This window comes from Temnothorax nylanderi, unplaced genomic scaffold (assembly GCF_030848795.1).
Source record: "Temnothorax nylanderi isolate EJ_2023f unplaced genomic scaffold, tnyl_v1.0 TNYL_tig0279_pilon, whole genome shotgun sequence".
NCBI classification, from domain to species: domain Eukaryota; kingdom Metazoa; phylum Arthropoda; class Insecta; order Hymenoptera; family Formicidae; genus Temnothorax; species Temnothorax nylanderi.
In genome coordinates this window covers 170,076-193,094 of record NW_027249341.1, presented here as the reverse complement: position 1 = coordinate 193,094, position 23,019 = coordinate 170,076, and the positions used below count along the sequence as shown (strand labels likewise).

General features: G+C 33.8%; 2 protein-coding genes, 1 long non-coding RNA gene and 2 other non-coding genes across 7 annotated transcripts; 1 reads left to right on the top strand and 4 right to left on the bottom strand.

The window, feature by feature from the left end:
* Positions 1-2,540: 2,540 nt before the first annotated feature.
* LOC139780449 (synaptic vesicular amine transporter-like) lies at positions 2,541-10,085 on the bottom strand. The gene is made up of 7 exons (XM_071719073.1): positions 10,043-10,085; positions 9,740-9,841; positions 9,473-9,647; positions 9,215-9,266; positions 8,422-8,605; positions 5,039-5,404; positions 2,541-3,479 (listed from the first exon to the last, which is right to left on the bottom strand). The coding sequence occupies exons 1-7, from the start codon at positions 10,044-10,046 to the stop codon at positions 3,391-3,393; spliced, it is 972 nt and encodes a 323-aa protein (XP_071575174.1). The 5' UTR covers positions 10,047-10,085; the 3' UTR covers positions 2,541-3,390.
* Positions 10,086-10,309: 224 nt separating this feature from the next.
* Trnag-gcc (transfer RNA glycine (anticodon GCC)) lies at positions 10,310-10,380 on the top strand. The gene has a single exon. It is a non-coding gene; the product is annotated as a tRNA-Gly (tRNA).
* Positions 10,381-10,508: 128 nt separating this feature from the next.
* LOC139780450 (uncharacterized) lies at positions 10,509-14,694 on the bottom strand. The gene is made up of 2 exons (XM_071719074.1): positions 11,342-14,694; positions 10,509-10,899 (listed from the first exon to the last, which is right to left on the bottom strand). Exons 1-2 carry the CDS (start codon positions 11,770-11,772, stop codon positions 10,764-10,766), a joined length of 567 nt encoding a protein of 188 aa, XP_071575175.1. The 5' UTR covers positions 11,773-14,694; the 3' UTR covers positions 10,509-10,763.
* Trnag-gcc (transfer RNA glycine (anticodon GCC)) lies at positions 10,569-10,639 on the bottom strand. The gene has a single exon. It is a non-coding gene; the product is annotated as a tRNA-Gly (tRNA).
* Positions 14,695-15,012: 318 nt separating the features above from the next.
* Positions 15,013-21,897, bottom strand: LOC139780452 (uncharacterized). Of its 3 annotated transcripts, XR_011720243.1 has the most exons (7): positions 21,675-21,897; positions 20,002-20,261; positions 19,739-19,825; positions 19,628-19,657; positions 19,179-19,410; positions 18,877-19,007; positions 15,013-18,207 (listed from the first exon to the last, which is right to left on the bottom strand). It is a non-coding gene; the product is annotated as an uncharacterized lncRNA (long non-coding RNA). The 3 variants fall into 3 exon arrangements; XR_011720241.1 differs by having other exon boundaries at positions 19,628-19,825; XR_011720242.1 differs by lacking the exon at positions 19,739-19,825 and having other exon boundaries at positions 21,675-21,895.
* Between the last annotated feature and the right edge of the window lie 1,122 nt (positions 21,898-23,019).

The following is a 23,019-nucleotide window of genomic DNA, read 5'->3' as shown; positions in this document are numbered from 1 at the left end:
CTACGCGTATGGCGATAGAAAAAACTTTCGGCGTATTGAAAGGACGCTTTCGCCGTTTTAAAATTTTTTAATGAACTTCGAGAAAGTGTTTTTCTGTAAATTTACAAGCAGTTGTTACATCGAATATGAAAATTGTTCCAATGAAGTTGTGGCTATGATAATGACAAAATTTAAAAACACTTGTGGCATCGTGTACTGTTTATCGCGCAAGGATTGTGACGATTATGGACAAAATTAGAACTGGAAAAACAATGTCTCGAACATCTGCAAATGTTATCTGCGAACAAAGAAAAGGAGAATGAAAAATTAATTAGAATTGATGAAAGAAATGCTCTAAAAAAAGAAAAATTATTACTAAAACAAAAGCAGTTATTGTGGAAAGAAACAGTACAAAAACGCAAAATGGAAAATAAAGATGAACGTCACAGAGATCGAATGCGGGTCGAAAAAGAGAAATGCCAATTACTCCAAGAGTTAATGCAATCAAAAAATGTGTTTTCTTTTGGTAATAAGATGTAGCTTCTAATTATTTGATTTGGTTAATGAAAATACGCTTCGTTCCAGACTATACAGTATAATTTTACAGTATAATACACAAGGAAGTTACCAAGCATCGCAATCTACGTCCATTCAACAAAGCAATTATAAACAAGACAACGTACAAAACTCACAAGGATTCAAATCACAGTAGCAACAGCAACCGCAACAACAGCCAGCGCAAAACCCAGCTGCATCAACACGGCTAATTATAGTACCACCAACTCTGGTATCTACGAAACTACTTCAAAAGCCCCAACAACAATCAACAGATGCAGAGCTAACATATGCAGAGCTCAGGCGTGTTGGTAATCCACCAAATACAATGTACTCACTCTGGCTGTTGAAATTGGTGGAGTCGAATATTTAGGAACAGGTATGTATATATTCTATGAATTATTATAAAATATTTTTGTTATTAACAATATATAAATAACAATTTTTATTTTTTAGTTAAAAACAAGAAAGATGCCAAGAAAGCGGCAGCTAAAGCAGCGTTATTGGCGTTATATAACTTGACTTACCCAGAGGATACTAATAAACCAGAGTTAATGGTAATCGGTTAAAGTAAACAATATCTATATAACAATATCTATATTATATCAATTTAATGACATCTAATTTCTTGTGATGGTGTTTTCTCTGTATATAATTTTTAGTTTTAGAAGAATTTCAATTTATGCAACAGATTTAAAAAAAAATTGAAATATATTAATCCTTAATATATTTTATATATACATAATTAAAAATATATTATTATATGACATAATATACAATTAATATAACTATTTTAAAAAGTATATTATGTTTGATACATATTAATAGATTTAGAATACAGAAAAAATAATATTATAAGAAGTTGGATATAAGTTAGATTTAAATCATTCAACATTTTCTTTTATCACTTCTTTCTATCATCAATCATACAAACACGATAACTTGATGAAACGAGTAATGAAATACGTGTTAGAATTATAATTTATTTAATAGTTTAAAATTTTCTTTGGTAAACATATTTTAATATAATTTTATTTAGTATTAAAAAAATTTTACTGAGAGTAATTTACGTCACAATAGCAAAGTGTACTTCCACTGTACTAGTATAATGAGCAAATAACCATAACCAAATTACAATTTTTATTAGAATTATGTGTTGTTTATCGATAAAAACGGCAATGGTTACATAATCCATTGTCAATAATCAATTGTTGTTGTTGGACGAAATGCGATATCCTATAATTAAGGTAATATCATTTTATTTTCCAAATTGTGTTCAGTTTAGCGTAGTTTACGTGATATTTTTCTGTTAATAATTTGTCGTAGCAGGTTAATGTAACTAGCACCACAGTGATAACTGACAATGAAAATCTAGTTGTTGACAAAAAAAAAGTATTACGCAAACTACGCTGATATTTTTCTTCCAAAAGTCATTACTAGGATTTAGCATATATATGCTATCACAAATATATTCACTGGCACGTGTCTCGGTTTCCGATATTATAAAGAAAAAAACGAATGAGTTTGCTGCAGAATCATAAACGCTTGCTCACAGCCGCAAATTCTAGATATCGCGTACGTTATAACGATCAACATGATCATTTAATCGTTTGCGCGACTTCCGCACTGTGGTACCGTTTATGTTCTGCATCAAATATAAATTTTCTTGTAAACTGCAACGGTCATACGATAGCACAATCCGAACAATGCTATAATCGTTTTTGTTTAGCTGTTAAAGTGAGAGTAGTGCACTTTCGCATTGACTTTGAACAGCTTCCTGTAATTTTTGAATGATTATATTTAAGTAGACAACTTCTGCTTCAGTGTCCCAGATAGCAAAACGATTATGTTTACTATAATTTTTTTTTTTTCGAGAGATGAAACTCAACCCGCTCCCGATGCGCGTTTTATTTAAGTTTATGCGAATTTATCCAAAGAATTCCTATTTATACTGTTAAAGTCGGTTAGAGGTGTCGTAAATTCGTAAAGTGAAATGCAATAAAGGATTAACCACAAATAATCAATGTTATTTATTTATTGTACAAACATTTCATGGAATAAATTCATCCGACGATCATTTCTTTCGTTTTGATTTTCTTCTATATTAATATTAACGTTATCAACATTCCAATCATCATCGACATAGAAATCCATCCCATCGTCCAAGCCATTAATGCATATGTTGTGTAATACGCAGCATGCAACAACAACTTGGACGATAAAATTGATATCTCGAAGTTCATTAAAAAATTTTAAACGGCGAAAGCGCCCTTTTAATACGCCGAAAGCTTTTTCTATTGCCATACGCGTAGACGAATGCAAATAATTAAATTCGACTTGTTGTGCCGTGAGATGACCGTTATTTTTAAACGGGGGAACCAACCATGGTAATGAAAGGTACGCAGAATCGTCTAATATAAATGTTGTATTGGGGAATAACTGTTCCTTATTATTTTGTGACTCCAGATACAAACTTGACCGCCGCAGTACTCGGGCATCATGGAGTGATCCAGGTTCACCGAAATAAATATTAGTGAAGCTCATATTCGACGTAACAACTGCTTGTAAATTTAAAGAAAAACACTTTTTCCGATTGCAGTAATCAGCAGCGTTCACTTTTGGCTGTTGGATCGTAATATGTGAACAATTAATTGCTCCGATACAATTGCGAATTCCTCTTTTGTTTTCAAAGCCTTGCGATGCTTGTATGATTGCAGGTCCTTCTGGCCATTTGATTACAGTGTCAATTTTTGTCAGTATCCAAGCCATCACTCTTCAAATCACCCGAAATATCGATGATATTGAGACATCGAAACGATCCGATAGCGTACGATATGGTTCGGTATTCGCTAGGAATCAAAGCGTGATGTTCATACTCCATTCTGCACTTATCTTTGGTCGGCCAAATTTATGCTCTGGCAGAAATCCACTGTTTGCGAGATCATCTACGAATTAAAACACACATATAAAACAAATATATAGATATAAACAGATATTTCATATTTTATATTAAAAGTATCAAACATAATTTAAAATATCTCAGGAAACTCTTAACGAAACAGAGCTTTAGTCTGGGTCTACAACAGGTGTTTTAAGCCTTAAGCCTTAAGAAATTTACTAATCACAGTCAATTATTCTCCTCCAATTTAAATGTGAATGTCAATTTCTTAAGTCCCAGTCTACAATAGGTGTTTTAAAAAATCAAGTTTTATTTAAAGAAATTAGTCACTTAAAAATTTTTTTGAAAACGAGGACTTGTACGACTCGTCGAAATCACGTGTCCCCCTTCAAATAAAACAACTTTTCTCTCTAGATTATACACATTCAGGGTGGAATAAAGCGTGATAAATTTTTATCTTCAAAAGTATTGTTTTTAGAAAAAGAATGTTTCAAACAGAAATTGTTGATTCTAATGTGTCATTTCGTACAAGTTCTCGTTTTCAAGAAATTTTAAAGATGACTAATTTCTTTAGATAAAACTTGATTTTTGAGAAAAAAGTTGTAGATCTCTTCGAGACGTTTTCAAAATAATAAAGTTCTCTTTCGTTAAGAATTTCCTGAGATATTGTAAATTATGTCGTGATACTTTTAATATAAAATATAAAATATCTCGCAAAGTACACACTTTTCGATGATTTTACCTTGATACTTATGTACATAGGATAAATGAAAGGAATCGATTGTTGTAAAAACAAACAAAAAAACAGAAAAATTATTTTACAAAATTTGATTGCATTTTGTAGACGCATTCAATTTTATACATGTACAAATTAATATTATTGCTTCCTCATAGAGGAAGCTTTGTTTCCGTAAAAAAATTTTTTTTTAGTTGTCGCCAATGTGTTCAGAATGTTCTAAAATGTCAAAAAATTGCATTAAAAAAAAATGTCCGTATGTGTGTGTGTATGCTTTTATTATTCTACGTACAACAGTAAAATTAGGTGAAATTAAAATTAGGTCGGTAAAATTATATTTATAAAAACTTAGCTTTAAAAAAAAACAGGCATGTCTCTTCATCTATCCCTTATAGAAGAAACTACTATAATTGCAAAGAAAACATACAAAATTATAGCAATTATTGTAATATTTACTATAGTTTTGTGTATTTTTTCGCAACTACCGGTAGTATTTTTCCGTATAGAAAAATAAAGCTATCTGCAACATCAAAAATAAAATAAATAAAATAAGCCTATCTACAATTCTCAAGCGTCGTCTACAATGGTAGCAGGAGTAATGGATTAAGATTATAAGACATCAAGCGTCGTCTACAATGGCAACAGGAGTAGTGGATTAAGATTATAAGACGTCAGACCCAGTTGGTTTTCCGGTGTAATAGGGTGTAAAGGCGTAAAGTAAGCGAAATGGTTGAGTAGACCGTAGAAAATGAGATTCAACCATTTTTTCGCTTATGGCCTTATTCTATTACATCAGAAAACCAGCTTACTCTGACGTCTTATAATCTTAATCCACTACTCTTGTTGCCATTGTAGACGACGCTTCATACCTACTAATGCTATAGCAATAACACGTTGCAGTCGAAGATGTTCTTTGAATTCTGCGTTTGTCCAGCTGTGCACAACTTCAATATAATTTTCAATCCGATGCCTTTTTCGACCAACCAGGAGTATTTGCAGGATTGGAAATAAAATATCCTGATTGTGCTCGTCATCACTATCTGATGAAAATTCACTGCTGCTGTTGCTGCTAGGACTGCTACTACTGCTACTGCTACTACTACTGCCGCTGCTGCTGCTGCTGCTGCTGCTACTGCTACTACTGTCGACGTCCATCAAAATTTCCGCAAATTCTCTTACTGGATTCATCTTTGAAACCAGTGAGAGATCGTGATCGTGACTGTAATAACGATTATCTGTGGAAACGACATGTGTATAAAAGTTTGACTCTTAGAATGCCGAGAGGCGAAGGCCGTTCGACGAGTTTAACGACGATGTAACGACTCACAGACTGCTGCGAAATAATGAATTATTTGAGATACGAATAGATAGGCTAGTATACAAGTCGGAAAGTATAGAGATCGGCGTTACCACTCCAGTAGTATAATTCAATCCGCGACGTACATATGAGGCATTAAGAAGTGTAAGCGACGGAAAAAATTAACGGAAGTCGACTGGGACTCGAACTCAGGATCCTTCGTTCACGCACGCCTAGCACTTATACTACGTTTACGCGAACGTTACTTCTGTAATAACTTACGATAATTCACTCGTTTACGCGGAGTAAATTATCGTAAGTTACTACAAAATCCTGTTTACGCGAAGGAATTAATCGTAAGTTACTACAGAAGTAACGCTCACGTAAACGATTATTAGGCTGCTACCCCACGACAGCTCCACTTACACTAATTTCTCCGATCTCCCATCACCGGCTCTACGGCCTTAAATATTCTACAGAAGGTATCAACCCTAACCTAGTACTTTCGTATGACGCACTTAGATTGGATTCAATTGAAACACACACACTGCGACTCTCCTTTTCAGCAGAGTCGGAGTGTGACTGCTTTAGTTTGAACATATTCGTAAATGGAAAGCGAGGTGTGTCAGTTTGAAACGAGTGTGTCGCCTGTGTCGCCTAAAAGAAAAGCGTAGCTCTTCAGAACAGTCAAAGTGTGTCTGCTTTAGTTGTAACACACTCGTAAATGGAAAGCGAGGTGTGTCAATTTGAAACAAGTGTGTCCTTTGTGTCACTAAAAGGAAAACAGCCAATGTGGACGCATGATCGGTTCGCGGCGAAGTTCGGCTCGCGGTTTTGCTCGATAATGTGGACCCTCCCTTAGCTACCTTTTCCTTTTAAGACAAGTCTGACTCTGAACTGAACCTGAACACGTTGTCACGTTCTCAAAAGATGTAGAGGAGAAGAATACGTTAAAAACAATAGAAGAAAGCTGAACACCACCTATATCGATTTAACGTGGATCACTGCGCACAACATATCCTCGAGAGTCTCGAGACAAACAAAATACGACAATATAAAGGCGCGTCTACATTATCGAGCCGTCTACATTATCGACCGCAAGCTGAGCATGCGTTCACATTATCGATCGCAAGCTGACCATGCGTTCACAATTCACGTTATCGAGCCGAACTTCAATCGCACCTGTGAATAAGTTTGATTCGAAGCTCTTTTTTTGGATTCGGCTCGCGATTTAGACCGATAATCTAAACACATCTTTACAATGACATACGTATAGCGCATTTTTATGTTTACTTAATTAGCAATAAAAAAACTCAGTTATATATTTTTATTCATATTTGTATAACGTTGTTGTCAGAATGTATTTTTTAAAGTTATCTTAACAATAATTATAAGTGATGCTTCATTAAAAAAAAATATTTGTCTAAACTGGAAAAATGTTATTGTCATATCTTATTTTATGGAGTCTATATAACTATAATAATTATAGTTGAGGCGCTATTTCACTATCAACTAATAGTTGACAAATATTGTTTCTGTGACTATATTTTTATAGTATTCAGTACTATTTAGTTCCTATTACTTTGGAAAACTAGTTACAAGATACTTAAATTGCAGAGTTGCCAAACGAATAGTTGCCACAACTATGTCGTTTTCTCTCAGTGTAGAATACAACATATTAAAAGCTCATCAAAATCGGAGGGGGACACTTCCGTGCATCTTCTTGCAAGTGTAAAGTCAATTTAAAGATATTTTGACAAATATACATGTTTATATTAATTGTTGTATAGCTTCCGTAGAAACCTGCGTGAGCCATAGTCATTAATTTATTGGAAACAACAAGACTTACATACACGTAGCTCTCACAAATAATGGCTGTGATGGCTCAAACGTGATGGAATAACTTACCTGAAACAAAAAAGTAATGTTATTATTAAAACGTGTCATATATATTTTTCCTTAAATTATTCTAATTATCTTTCTTATACTATTCATCCCGCTTGTTTTTACGTTTGAAACTTACTGATATTTTATTTTTTATGCCTACGCCTTGTAGGTCTATTTTGTATTCGAGAAACACAGTGGATAAAAGTGAGAATTGCTCCATATATTTTCGCACTTTCATAAATAAATCAAGAGTGTATTTATAGATTGGAGATGTAAAAGAAGATATATGTAAATGCTTAGCTCGAAAAACAATCTAAAAATTTCAGTACCTTTCTTTTTTGTTTTAAACCGCTTTTCACAGCGAATTATGGAATAGAATAATGAAAGATAAATCGCTGGTGAACAATTAATACATGACTGAAATATTTAAATTAATACTGACATATTTATAAATGGTGCACAATAGCTATTAATAATATATAATAATATATCATTAACATATAAATATATTTAAATTAATTTCTATCGCACATAAATAATATACGTGTAAGATTATTCCAATTTCAATTAAAATTAAAAAATTAAACGAATTCGGATAAAGTATTTTCAAAAAAAAATTTGTCTAAATAAAAAGGTCGAACGTTATTGATCAATTAATATCGCTTTTATATTCCATTAAAGTATTAATTGTTACTAATATAAATTCTATAGAAGTCCATCAACGGTTTATCTTAAACTGCATTAAATTCAATCATGGAGATCTGTAAAACAGGGATATAAAGTCTTTCATTTTTCACTCCGAATCGTGTACAATTTTTCACGCATTTGTCCAACGATGACGTTATTCTCGCTGCAAATTTATATTTCATACACCAAACGAAAAATTTAATTCGATGTGGCAAATAAGGGCCGGTCTACAATGGGTGTCGTAACTGTCGTAAGTCGTTAGTCGTAAGAAATTGACCAATCACAATCGAATTTGAAGAGAATAATCAACTAATGATTGGAATCATGTAAAGGAAAGTAAAATGTGAGAGACATACGCGGAAGTTAGTCATGTGCATGTACCTATAGCAAACCCGAGGTAGAACGCCACATCGCCGATGGCGTAAACGCTTCCGTAAACAACGCTGTGCCTTATGTCAACCAGATATCCCAGCTCGGACATCATTGAACTGTCCACCATTCCGATCGCGAATCCCAATCCCGCGTTCGGTACGATCAAGTGATCGATACTTCTCGCTAACGGAATCTGCGAAACAAATTGAAAATAAATAAGATTAGGAACAGCCACGGAATACTACTGTCCTGATCGACGCTCTCACCGACGATAGGCGGGCATATACTTAATTGATTTGTTATCAGAAATTTTTGTTTACCAATTTCATAAAATAATGAAACTCTATCACTACAGGTAGCTATAGACTAATATTTCTCATCATCGAGTCTAACTTTTCATTTTATGAAGTTGAAATAAAAATTCTTGATCTGATAGTGAAGTAGTCTGGCCAGTTCCTGGTCGAAATTATTTATTATAGTTTATTTTATGTCATTCGCAAAAAGCAAAAAGCAATATAACTCATATATTCGGAATTTCTATATGTATAAGCGTGAACAAATTTGCTAGACTACGGTTTTCCAAGCAATTTTCATACATTTTCTGATATAGTGAAATGTATACATTTGTAAGTCATTCAAATATATAAATATTTTTATCACTGTATTATTGCATTACGATTCATATGTAATTTCAATCGAACCGTCGACGAAATTCCGTCGTTTTATGTCATAACGTAGACACAAGTGACGTTAAATGGCAGTTGTTTCGCTTTCTCGGTGGTAAGGATGTAAGGATACTTACACACATCAAGCAGATACCAATGACGACGAGTCCTATCAGGGAAGCTAGCCATCTGTAACAAGCGCATATCGAGATAAAAACGTTAGGCCATCTTGCAAAAGATATCTTCGCCCGAACAGAGACTCAAACCCTGGACTCTCAGATTAAAAGTCAGTCTGATGCTCTGAGCTATCCGGGCGACATATAGCTCGAAATTTGGCGATTTCGCCATTATTAGAATATTTTTATATTTGAGGCAAGATACCCGGCCGGACTGACCTGCCCATTTTGTGCCCGAGCGGCCCGAAAAGATTCGTCCCGATCAAGTAACTGATGCTCGCCGGTAAAAACGTCGCCCCTTGTTTCCACCGGCTTGCGCCCATCGTATCCATCATCCAGATAGGTAGGCTCGGTTCCAGCATAGCGATGCCCGTATTTGCGAACGTTATCGCGCCTGGAATACCGGTAACCCTTATATCTTTTACTTGAAGTGCGAAACGTGGTATTTTATATAACTAGATAACTAGATAACTAGATTTCCCGTACCAGCTGCTAAAATGATGTAAGGATCGGTGATAAGGGACTTCAACGACGGTGGTTCCGCTTCCGTGTACACAACCGACGGTTGAAGCATCAAAAGCTGCAATACTTGAGAATTTTTCAAAAAATTATTAATTATTATGAAACATGAGCATTAAGAGAAATTTTTATTTTTGAATGCGATAATATAAGATTATAATCGAATGTGAGGTATAATATCACGCATATCAGATAATATTTTTAAACTGTAAATCAACATATAAATTAAGCATAATTTGTCAATTACGCGTGATAAGTGTTTTTTATTACACATTTATATTCATTTCCATCGCCAAAGGCTAACGCGGAAAGGACTAAAAACGCGGCGGATTTTCCTACAAATTCGTACATTACTCCGCCGAATGGAGGACCAATAAGGACGCCAAGGGCCAGACCGCCCAGCGCGATACCCATCGCGTTACCGCGTTCTTTGTCGTCCTGACATCTCTCCGCTAACATACCCATACCTGTTGGAGAATCATATATGAGAAAGTATTACAATCACGTCATTGGAGAAAGAGCTCCTACGTCGCAACAGCATCGGTGGTTCAGTGGTAGAATGCTCGCCTGCCACGCGGGCGGCCCGGGTTCGATTCCCGGCCGATGCAATTTTCTTGAATTTTATTTTGTTAATTATTTACGTAACTCAATTAAGTTGCACTGTCATTGCAACTTTAATTTTAATTTTTTATGCAACAAGATTTAAATGCTTGATAAAAAAAATTAGAACCTTTTGTGCGATTTTTTTTGAAAAATTTTGCCGAAACTAGAAACGCTAGAGCAAAATATATTTTCTTGCATCGGCCGGGAATCGAACCCGGGCCGCCCGCGTGGCAGGCGAGCATTCTACCACTGAACCACCGATGCTTGTGTAGAAATGGGAAAAAATAGCCTTGACGAGTGTGGAAACTTTCTATGTTATTTAATAAGATTGCCATTTGTGAACACCAAGTTAATGCGGGTTAATAGAGACAAGCTTTTACCGGAAACACTAGAGCACGATGAACCGAATACCCTGAAGAGCTCGCGCTAGGAAAAGTATACCGTAGCTTCGTCCGAAAGCAAAAATCAGCGTGGATAGGAACATGATAATGAATCCGGTAAACATAGGTATGCTGTATCCGATTCTAAAAACAAATAACAAATTTAAAAATTGAACCTAAGCTTACGTTTGTTTGTTCCCATTGGGAGCTATTGGGAAAATAAAATGTATAATACACGTAACATGTATTATAAGATTTTTTATTTTTCTAATAACTCCCTATGTGAATAAACGAAACGCAGACTAAATGTTATCACGTTTTGCGATATTTTTTTGTTTGATACATCGGTACTTTATTGACATTAGATTAAGGAGAAAGATTTCCCATTTTCCGAGTAAATTCTATTTTAACGTTATTTCTATTATAAATTATATTTTAAAATTATTGATCTGATAGAGAGGTAAAGAGAGAAAAAGAGATTGTTTTAAAAAGAGATTAGAAAATTTCTTTCTAAATAGAAAAAATTTTTTGATATTAATAGTGACTATTTTGATGGATAAAAATTGCCTTTTAAACCAATCCTTACGGGTTGTCGCCCTTCCGTGTTATCGCGCAACAATTTTTCTCGTCCTCGTCGATTTCAACGTCTTCGTCTTCTTCGCTCGTACTTTCGTCGTTGCTACTCCGTTTGTCATCGCGCTCTCTATCCGCGTGACTCTCCGCTGTGATCGCAGCTAGTTTACGTCCACGATCGTACGATTTTTCCGGTTTCTTCGGATACTTGCTTTTATTCGCGCCGCGTTCGCGATTTCTCTCTGCGTCGCGTTCACGCGTGTAACGTGTGACTTTCGGTTTACCGTCGTTGTCACCGCTATCGTCGGGTCTCAAATCGCTCGGTCCCGGTTCCGGTGTGGGCTGTCTCACACGCGGTTGCGTTTGTTCGGCAGCTACTTCAGCCTGTTTCACGCTGATCGGGTCACGCTCGGGGGAAAGGTCCGGCTCCTCTATGCCGTACATGTTCAGGCGTTCAGGCCTGAATTTGGTTCGCGCATACACTTGGGGATCACGTTCCGTGAAGCCGATCCAATATGGAAGATCGCATTGGATTCCGCGAGGGGCTTTTCACTCAAGAAATCTGGAAATCAAAGAACTTGGACCGCGGCATTTGCAATGAAATTTCTATTGACTCCCATGTTGATTTCTAAGATTTCTTCGGGATTACCAGTGATTTCCACGGGATTACCAGTGATTTCGAGCCGGGCTCGACTCGGGCGAGGTCGGGACAAATCGGTTTTTTTTTCGATTACTTATATTCGTACGAATCAAGTAAGATGTTAAGAACGTAAAGCAATTCAAATTTTTTAAATATGTACGAAATTAAAAATAGTTTTCCATGATAGTTTTTAGATTGTTTTTATTCTTAAATAAATCTCAAATATATATTTACTCAAATATATATTATAAACGTTACGAAACAATTAAAACTGATTTAAATAAAGATGAATATTAATAGATATTTGGAGAATTCCTTATTAAAATGAATGAAATTTAGAAATTGAATAAAAATATTAGTTTATTAATTGTCTAAACAAATTATTAGTCTCATCTTAGATAATTACTATTAGAATTAAACGTTAAAAGTGAATGGTTATTTTGATGAAACAAAAGTAATTACAATTCTACAAGAAAAAAATATTGTTTTAAAAAAAACCATGTTTTAAAAACTGGAATGAAAAATGATTCAGTGTCGAACATTATAGTCGTAATTGTTTTGGTATGAAATTATAAGGTTCGTTTAATGTTTTAAAAAGTATATTAAAACGAATGTTTCTACACAACTTATCTGCAAAATGTATTTAAATCATGTAACTGCGTACTACATAATACATTACAGTTTGAACTACATAAAATACTTTTAGTACTTTTTAATAACAGAAGCATTAATTTGTGATTCATAATAATCTTAAATAATACTCGAAATAATACATAAAATTACACAAAGAAAAATTTTTAATACTATTTATTTGATAGAATCCGATAGAATCTTCACATTTTTCAAATAACAATTATTACTGTGTCTGGAATTAACAGCCATATTATACAGTCTTTTTACTTATACCATAAATTTTTTAAAACTGATTAACAATATATTTGGCATCACGTATATAAATAAAATAAAATAAAATAAAATAAAATAAATAAAAAATAAAGCAACATTACACGGAGAAAAATGTTAGGTTTTGACGAGCGAATATTAGCCTGTGACATCAATATTGTAGTGCTGGAATGGACATAGTCATCAGGTAGCCTTACTGTTATGCTGCTTATGCTTTAGGAAGACAATTCCACCATGCTAAATCCTATTCTTATGGCACATGTACGCGTCTTTGTCTTACATATGGCAACAATGCATTTCCAAAGTTGTTTACTTTTCTCAATTCGTCGCATAATCTTGCGCATAACCTCTATTGTTATCTATAGAGGTTATAACCTCTATCTATATAGCGACGCCTCAAGCACAGGTGCCAAGTGTACGCTAATGCCGAAAGTGTTAGTTCTGTCCTAGCCTAACGTTGTGCTGTAAGAAACTAAAGTTTAGACTACAACTTATGTTACCACAGCATAAGGCATTTTCCTGCAATACAGTAGCGAAAACTTAACCCACTCTAAATGTGACTCTATGAGAATGCAATTTCGTCAGCACTACGTGTTGGGCTCCGCGTCAACAAAATTTTTTTTCCGTGTAATCTTTATAACAACTGAATTTCATTACGAATCGAAACATGAAAAACGAATATTTTTATTCTACACACAGTTTCACGACAAAATTCACAACAAACTTATGTACTTTAGTAAAAAAAATTAAATATTATTTCTACTTACGAAGGGTTATTACTTTATTTTGATAAACTTTATTTTAATCTCGAACTCGGACTATCTCGGATTATACTTCGCCCTCGACTTCGCCTCTTGTCAGCTGAGGCCGACAAGACTCGAGTTAGCACGAAAGAGATCCGAAGTAATGCGAAGTAATCCGAAGTAATCCGCTAATCAGTATGAGTTGGTGTGAGTGCGTGACACTGAGAAAACTTTTATAAGATTCCCACTTTGATTTCTATGTGATTTCTATCCATGGCTGACAGATTTCTGAATGATTTCTGTTGATTACTAAGATTTCTAAAAGATTTTCTTAACGTTAAAACAAGGAAATCCACGATTTCTCAAGTGAAAAGCCCCTCGACATTAACAATGATTTGTCGATTGTTTGAAAAAAGCACTTTATGTGTTTTTATATTGAATACGTTTCTAAACGTTTAAAAAATGACTACAAAAAGTGTATTAAATAAAACACTTGGATTTGCAGTGTAGTTCCAGGTACAATCTCACTGAAATCTTCAATTTGTTGCTCGTTAATGAGATTTTGTTCTGGTAATTGTGAAATTTTATATACAAATGAGATGTCTAGTTCAGCTGACACGTTGTCCAAGACTTCGTTGCTACTCAATTCCACTTTCGCACTAATATCTGTGTCGAATATTTCAAGCATCACAGTTATTTGTATTTTGAGACATTGCATCATCTTTCGATGATAAAATTGCGTTTTTCACAACTTTAAGGTCAGATTTCCCCTCTTGGGAGAAAGAGGTTACCCCTCTTGGGAGAAAGAGGTTATTTTCTTTTTGTGACCATCAACTTTTGTAATTGCTTTCTTTTTTGTGTCCATCGCAGCTAGGGGAGACCGGGACTAGTTGGTACATGGGGCAGATAGGTAAAGTTGACCGTAAGAAACGGTAGCTTCACAGAGCCTTTTCATATAAGTCGTGCCGTATAATTTTATACCTAACTTACAAATAGAAATTTGTAACGGCCTATCTTTAGGATCGAACGCGGGCTAGCTCGCCGGATCAGGAGTTGCCGGGACGGTAGTGCGTGTGCACTCGGCGGGGTACTACTGCATACACGGAAAAAGGTTTTCACCGTATGAGATTATGCAAGGCGGACCATGAAACGCGCTGCGCCGTGCCACTACGCTGGGCCGTGTCCCCCACTCTCTTCCGTCGTGCGCCCATGTCAAAACACGCTGCCGCGCAGCAACGTCTTTCCTCGTACTAAGCACGGTATTTTTCCGTGCATCGCACCGGCTTTCGCGTTGCGAACGTAGCACGTCGTATCTTGCAGCGCTGCGCGATATTTCGACTTTCGTATGGGACTGAAAATCAAATAACCGAAAGGAGGAAGGGAGGCACATAACGCCTATTTAAAACATTTTTATTTTATCATCTTTATTGTCAGTATTACATAAAATGTATAATTTACAATATGTGTCTGGTCGCAATTAACATAGTGCCATCTCTTTTAAAAAGTAAACATGGTATTCTTGATATCAAAGAATCATACCGTATAATTTTTTTTTTACTTAAAGGTACAACACTGTGAGCGAAATAATGTGAATTGAAACCAATCAGTTGAAAAGGGATATATTCAAAGAAAATATTGCTATCAACAGAATAAATTTTACTTATTTCTCCATATTCTAATCCGTCTTCTAAAATATAAGCCGCAATGATCGTTTTGCATTTATAAGTCACATCATTTACTGTGACAGAACGAAGAGCATATTTTACAGTAGAAAAAGGAAAATAATAATTAATTAAAATATCTTCAATTTGTACACCATGCGTGATATCTAAATCTTTGTAACTAGAAAACCGTAAATTCATTTGACTTAACTGATACCTAATACCAATACTTTTTAATATATTTTTATGACAACAAGAAGATTGTAAAATCGATTTTAATATTCTGTGTTTCGATTCGAAGCGCATTGATGAAACCTTGATTACTGGACCGATTTTTAACATTAGTTTAGCATAATGTATCAAATTGTGAAATTTAGCTTTTAAATTGCCAAATAAATTAATATATAATTTGTGGTGTTGACTTACTAACATTTCTAATTGTAACAGATACGATTTTCTTAGTATTGGTGAAGTAACAATGTGCACTATTTCACGAAGTTTTTTATATAATTCCCAAACTTTATTTTCTTTTGCAACTTGGTCTCCTATTAATACTCCAAAATACCTAGTAAAAAACAAAATTTCGGTTGCAGACATTTTAAGCTTATTATTTTTCTTTACATAATCCATATTTATTTGTGGCGGAATATTTGATAATTCATAATCAAAATACTCTGTGTGTAGTTTGTAATTTAAGTAATCTATAGAAAAACAGTTATCGTCTAAAATTAATGTTAATAATATTCGAGTCATCACGTAATTGCATACTCCCTCAAACATATCGTGCATGACATCTACACTACTGTTTTCTATTACGTGAAAATCAGATAAATTATTAAAAATACATTGCTCTTTAATACCTGTTTTGCGAACATTAATATTTTCAATATCTTTTTCATACTTTTCCACAGTTCGCATTAGCGAATCGTCTTGCTCAGTTAATGTTTTAGCAATATCTGGCGTAGCGTAGCACATTCGACAAAAAACTGTTGAGGAAAATGACTCTACAAAGCCCATGATACTATTAACGCCAAGGTTATCTCCTAATATTAAATTAGTAAGGAAATATATTTTATATTTTTTTTTATTAGCAATTATTTCAATTCCATTTTCTCTTATTTCACGCAATTCTTCAATGAATTTATCAAATATCGCCTTGTTACCGTACTTTTTTCTATCTTTGGAATGAAATACGCAAAACATAATAATACTTTCAAGTTTAGAAGCGTAACTTGGTGGTAAGCAAGGAATCGTGACATATACAGCACCAACATGATTATTTCCCGCATGGGAACCTAAAGCATTGCCACATTCAACATCATCGAAATATCCAAATAGAGGTAATCCGATTCCATTTTTATCAAAATTTTTAATTTGTTGTTCCCATAGTTCACCTTGTATAAAATTTGTCAAAACAGTTTTTTCTTTTTTCAAAAAATCCATATAACATATTAATTCATCAAACAAGCCTTCTAATTCCAACAGATTTTTAAGAGAATTTTTCATAGGTAAATAAGTCAGTGTAATTTCTTTTTCATGTATACACAATTCACTTCTATTTGTTGTATTAAATGTCTCAGTTTTTACTAAATGTGTTTTCGGTTCAATGTATAAATCCAACTTTTTGTACAATACTAATCTTTTGTCTTCGGTACTATAGTTTTCAAAAGGATCACTATATTTATTAAAAGTTTCACTGATTTCTCTAGCAATTTCATCACTGATTGCTTTATACAAATTTTGTTGTAACATTTTCAACAAAAACGGGTTATAAGACGTTGAAATAAATTCTCTGACCAGAGTTATTATGGATTGAATATCAGTTCTTGTCAAACTTACATTTTTATACAACTGACAGGTTAATTTTAAAATATCTCGATTAAGATCCATTTTTAAAATTATATTAATGTTTTATACCAGAAATTTTTTATGAATTACAAAATAAAAAGAGTAAATAAATCTAATATTAATATAGACTTATAAATGCAACATGACAATAATTTGAGTATTGAAGTCATGCGTATAAAAATTTCAAAGTAACTTATTCTAAAAATGTTTTCATTATTACGTGTATTACAAAATAAAGTCAAATTTACAAAAATAAAATCTTACAAAAGTGTCTTCAAAATTACAGGTGGCTAATGTCTCGTACAGGTACAAGTTATTTCGAAATAACGTCGTTTTAAAGTAAAAATATAACTATTCTTAAAAAAAACAAAAGATTTTATATCAAATGTTAATATGCTTGAAATATTGCCTTCAATCAATTTTAATAGATAATCTTTTGTGATAAATTATAGAAGATATAAATAATTCTACAATTTATTACGTATTTGCATATACATATGCAAAAATTATTGTTATTTAATCGTAGTTAATAAACTATTTTAAATAGTTACACAATAGTGTAACAAAAATAAAAAAAGAACTATGAAAACTCAACATAAAACTAAAACAAGCTTATTATTATCGGTTACTATCAGAACTAAGTAATTTTTTTTTACTTAATATCACATTAAAATATCACGATTTCAAACTTAAAATTCCTTTTGCTTATTAACTTATTTTGTTATTAATATAACTTAACTATAACGCACTAACTTTTAAATAAATCTGCAATCAGTTCGTTAATTTTTTGGGTTCCTAATAGTCTTCTATCTTTTTCCATTTCGAATACATGTTTTTGCAAAAAACACCACACATGTGGGCATGCAAACGGATACTCTAACTTAAGTACAAAAAATAATTTAAAAAGAAAATCTACGGCATTTATAACTAAATTAAAATCATATACAAAATCATCAACTACTACATGGTAACATTTTGAGCACTGTAATGGACCACAGCACACGATATATGCTTGACCAGAAATATAATTTTGTTCGTAATTGGACTTTACTTCTCTGACCAATGCCTGCAGCTTGTCGTGATTCTAAAAAATTTAATATTTTAATTTTTAATTATAATTTAATCGTATTACATTTATAGATCGACGGCTTGTACGAAATCTAGCAGTCTAGTTTTAGATCGAGTTTCAGATTTTTCAAAAATTATCTTCTTTCATTAGACGAAATATAGTACAATTAAAAAGAATAAATAAACAAAGTTCAATAATATGAAATATAAGGACAGTAGAACATTTCCGTAAATGTATAGTTATGAGATTAGAACTGTTTTCATTAACGACAATAAAACGTTACAAGTAACAACAATATTTTTTTACAAGACTATAAACGAGTTTCCAAACGAGTCGACGATATAGACTATTCTATTGAAAAAATTCAGCTAAGAAATTAGCTAATTTCTTAATTAATTTTTCAGTTAAAAATGCAACTGCGAATTTGACATGAGGAATGTCTCCTATTTCTTCTCCGAATTCTTCCGATTTCTTAGCGGAAAAATCAACTGATTTCTCAGCTGAATTCTTTCAGCGGGGTACACATTTCTTTCATATTATATTTTAATATTTCTAGGTACGTATTGATGAGTTTCTTGTTTGATAATATGATTTAATTTATTCTTCCTTTGTAACAATTATTAGTCGTGTAAAGTATACTAGCACATTAGGGAGAAAGTTCATACTTTTCATAACAGTACTTACGTTGATATGTCGGATAAATGAACTGAAAATATCGCCTTTGAGAGGTCTCCAGTTATTGTAGACAGACTTCGACTTAATTGGATACTTGATTAAAGCTGGTATTAGAATAAATGCTAAAGTATTTTTGTAATCTAAAATTAATCATTTTTGAAAATTATTTTTTATATATATGATTTATTAGAATGAAATATATATTATTGTAAAAATATTATTAGATTTATTAGTACTAAAACAATTGCATAAATGGAAAAGTTGCATATGTTAATATATAAAAATAAAAATGTAATAATAGTAGCACTTACTGTCGTCATCTATTGTGTTGTGTTTTTCAAAAATATTATTTATATTTGTATAATCAGTGACTATAAAATTTGACTCTTTTGTGAGATTGATGGTATTGGTTTCTATATTATTCTTTGATTGAGGTTTGCATTTTCTTTTTGCAGTTTTAATAATGCTATCTGCAATCCTGGCCCAGTTATTTATTAAATTATTAGATTGCGCTGGGTAACGCTGTTCAAAGTCTGACAGAATCTAAAAAGATACAATAAAATATTTTAAAAGTTACTGTTCAAAAATGAATGTAATTAATCGACTTATAAAAAATATGTTTAATTTAGTTCAAATTTAATCATAGTTATTTTTATTATCACGTTATTCAAATTGCATGAAAAATTCATTCATAAAATAGAATAATCTATATATAAATGGTTGAAAAAATCAATAAAAAAAGAAATACTGAAGTGCATACCAAATATGAAGCCACTTGACCTTTTAAAACCTGAAATTTTTTAATAATATTTATTCCTTTATTATTATCAAAGGAGCTTTTTTGTCTATGATAAAATGATGTAGTCCATACATGTTTCGCAGTATCAATTTTTTTTTATATCGTCATTATCTATTATTTCGTACAAAATAGAAAAATCAACTATTGTGCGAGAGTTTTCTGTAATATGTATGTATATAAATAAAACATTCATTAGGATACAACATCATAAAATTACATAAGCGTTGAAAACTTAAGTATTAACACTGGAATTTAATAAAAATAGTCTTTTATTTGTTAATAGAATAATTTTTCATTAGAATTATTTTAACATAGTCTTTCGTACATAAAATTACCTTTAGGTATTAACGTGTTTTGTAATACTCTTTTTTTTGTCGGAAATATATATCCAGCGGTCCTTAATTGATCTCTTACTTTTAAATAAGCATTATACAAAAGTCCAGTCGAATTAGCTCGCACAGCCTTTTTTTCATCCAGGTTTATGTTATCTTCCTCATATACGGTATAAGATGGTTCATAATATAAATCTTCCTTTTCGTTGGGAAAAAGTTCAATAATTGATTGAGATAATTCTATGAACCTTTTGCTACATATGCTACAATAAGAAATGTAAGAATGTTTCTTGTTTAATATCGTGTTATATTATTAGCATAAAGAAGTAATTACAAATCGTTAACATGTAATTTAGTACAAGCACACATTCACAGCTGTGGGATACAATACTTATCATGCATTATAAAAAACATGCAAAACATAAAATGTAAAATTGAACTGATTCCTATCAGGGAATAATTTTGTTGAAATAAAAAGAATTTTTTATAAATCAAATAGATTGACAGTATTACAAATTGTTTAACATAAGCTATACATTGTAAATACAAATTAACATTAAATGAAATAGCATCTTACGCAAATTCAGGTGAAGATTTTTTAGACATAGATAATTCGTGATCAATTATGATTTGACTTAATGTTTTTCGAAAAATCGAAATATCTGAATTTTTTGCATATGCGAGAAGTATCGCATTGCCTGATATGGTTTTATCGTCATCTAGCAGTCTGTACAGGTCTTTGTTTTTTTTAACTAAAAATATGTGTATTTATTTAAAACAATACAATAATTATTTTACGAATTGACGTAAAGCAGACGCATTGGAGCTTTAATATTGACCTAATCGCATCGTTTAACGTCAATTATATGATTTAAGTCGTAAATTTTTCAAATTTGTTTTAATAAGTAAATAATAATAATTTAAGTATATTTACTTTGACTGTAACATTTTTCGTAGTTTTCAAAATTTACTATGTCAAAACTAATATTTATTTCATTTGAAAACGTTTTGTATAAATCGGTTTCTGTTGCATTAGATTCATGAAGCATATTTTGTTCAGAACAATCTTGTAAACAAGAATCGGACATATCGGCCTGAACGGAAGCACATTCATGATTAGTTTGAGGATTAGTTACATTGGCTTCATTTATTGCAGATATTTTGGATTGAGTTGCATTATTATTTGTTTCAAAACATTCTTCAGAATATATTATGGAAACTATATGAGAACTCAAATAAAGCTTTCGACGGATGGTGTGCTGGTATAATATTATCAATATCATTTTTGGAAAGTAAATTAAATTTTTCGCTGTCAATTTTTTTAACTGTAACAAAACACAAAATACATACGTTAACCATATGTAACGCGACGCAATTGCGAAATACGAGATAGTCGCAAAGAGATTAAGGGCCGGTTTCACCATCTCCGATTAACTGTAACCTTCGATTAAACTCACTCTTCGTCTCTTTCTAAGGGGGACAGTTAGAAAGAGATGAAGAGTGAGTTTAATCGAAGGTTACAGTTAATCGACGTTGGTGAAACTGGCCCTAAAGAGCAGAAAACAGGAAGCAAAGAGCACATTATAGATCAGCCTTTGTTCATACAACAAACTGTTTTTGAGCTACTTTGGATAGTAGTATTTACTTTTGGAATTAAAATATAATTATGAACTTACCAGTGAAAAAGTGTAAAAGATCTCCACAACCTTCCACTGATCTAAAATCTTCTTCAACGAGTCTTCACTCATATTAAAAAATCGCAAGTTTTCACTCTCTCAGTCCCACATGAAAGTCGAAATATCGCGCAGCGCTGCAAGATACGACGTGCTACGTTCGCAACGCGAAAGCCGGTGCGATGCACGGAAAAATACCGTGCTTAGTACGAGGAAAGACGTTGCTGCGCGGCAGCGCGTTTTGACATGGGCGCACGACGGAAGAGAGTGGGGGACACGGCCCAGCGTAGTGGCAGGGCGCAGCGCGTTTCATGGTCCGCCTTGCATGATCTCATACGGTGAAAACCTTTTTCCGTGTACTAGATGCATACAATGCGGTAGTTCGACGATCGGTAGTGCATGTGCACTCGGCGCGATGTTACGGGTTGCTGGGACGCGGGTCTACGATTACAGAAGCGCGGTATATACAAACGGTCGGTAGTGCATGTGCACTCGGCGCGCTACTACGGATTACGGTAACGCGGGTTACGAATCCAGGAGCGCGGTATATACAAACGGTCGGTAGTGCATATGCACTCGGCGTGATACGGCGGATTACTGGAACGCGGGTCTACGATTACAGAAACGCGGCATGCGGTAGGATACGTACAGAAACGCGGTATTCGGTATGATACGTACAGAAACGCGGTATTCGGTAGGATACGTACAGAAACGCGGTATTACGGTGCGGGACGAGAACGCGAGGAGCATCCCGGAGAATTCCGGGGTCCCGGGGCTAAGGCAGTGAGAGCTCTCGTTGCGAGGCCGAGCGTGCTCGACCCCGCGTAACCGTGCCGTCGGGAGTTCGGTTCGATGGAGTTCGGGGACACCTGAGAGAACTCAGTCGAGACGCGGAGCTCCGAACCTCGTTGGTGTGTCACCCTAGGATAAGCGGAAAGGCTTCGTCGAGAACAGCGGAAAGCTATCGTGAAGACGAAGTGCCGGTTCTGTTTTTTTTTTTTTAGTGATCCAATGTAGTTTTTCCGCAGTACCCAGGAGTATTCCTATTACCTGCATAAAGCATGAATATATTAGTGGTGTACATAAAAGTAGTGTATGGAAGACCAGTTAATTTCCGAGTGAGCAGATTGGGGAAAAACTTGCAAAAAACCCATACTTGCTGTTTGTTTGTTGTTGGTTGGAAGTTAAGAGGATGGGGAGGAAGGGAAGGGGAAGTGCCGGTTCTCGTCGGCGCACCGGCTTAAATATCCCGGCGCGGCGGGTCCGTCGGGAGGGAGGCCGATCGTCAGGCGGGCCGCGTGGGGGTACGTTGGCGTGCTTGCACCTTCGGTGCGGGTCGGCTCCCTCC

Bases quoted from the DNA above. Each gene is read 5' to 3' on its own strand.
- LOC139780450 (XM_071719074.1), bottom strand. From the start codon at position 11,772: ATGTACGGCATAGAGGAGCCGGACCTTTCCCCCGAGCGTGACCCGATC. The intron at 10,900-11,341 runs GTAAGGATTGGT...ATTTGTTTTTAG, and splicing joins ACACGGAAGGGCGACAACCC to AATCGGATACAGCATACCTA.
- LOC139780449 (XM_071719073.1), bottom strand. The intron at 5,405-8,421 runs GTACATGCACAT...TCGTTTCCACAG, and splicing joins CTACCTCGGGTTTGCTATAG to ATAATCGTTATTACAGTCAC. The intron at 3,480-5,038 runs GTATGAAGCGTC...TTTAATTCGTAG, and splicing joins TATTGCTATAGCATTAGTAG to ATGATCTCGCAAACAGTGGA.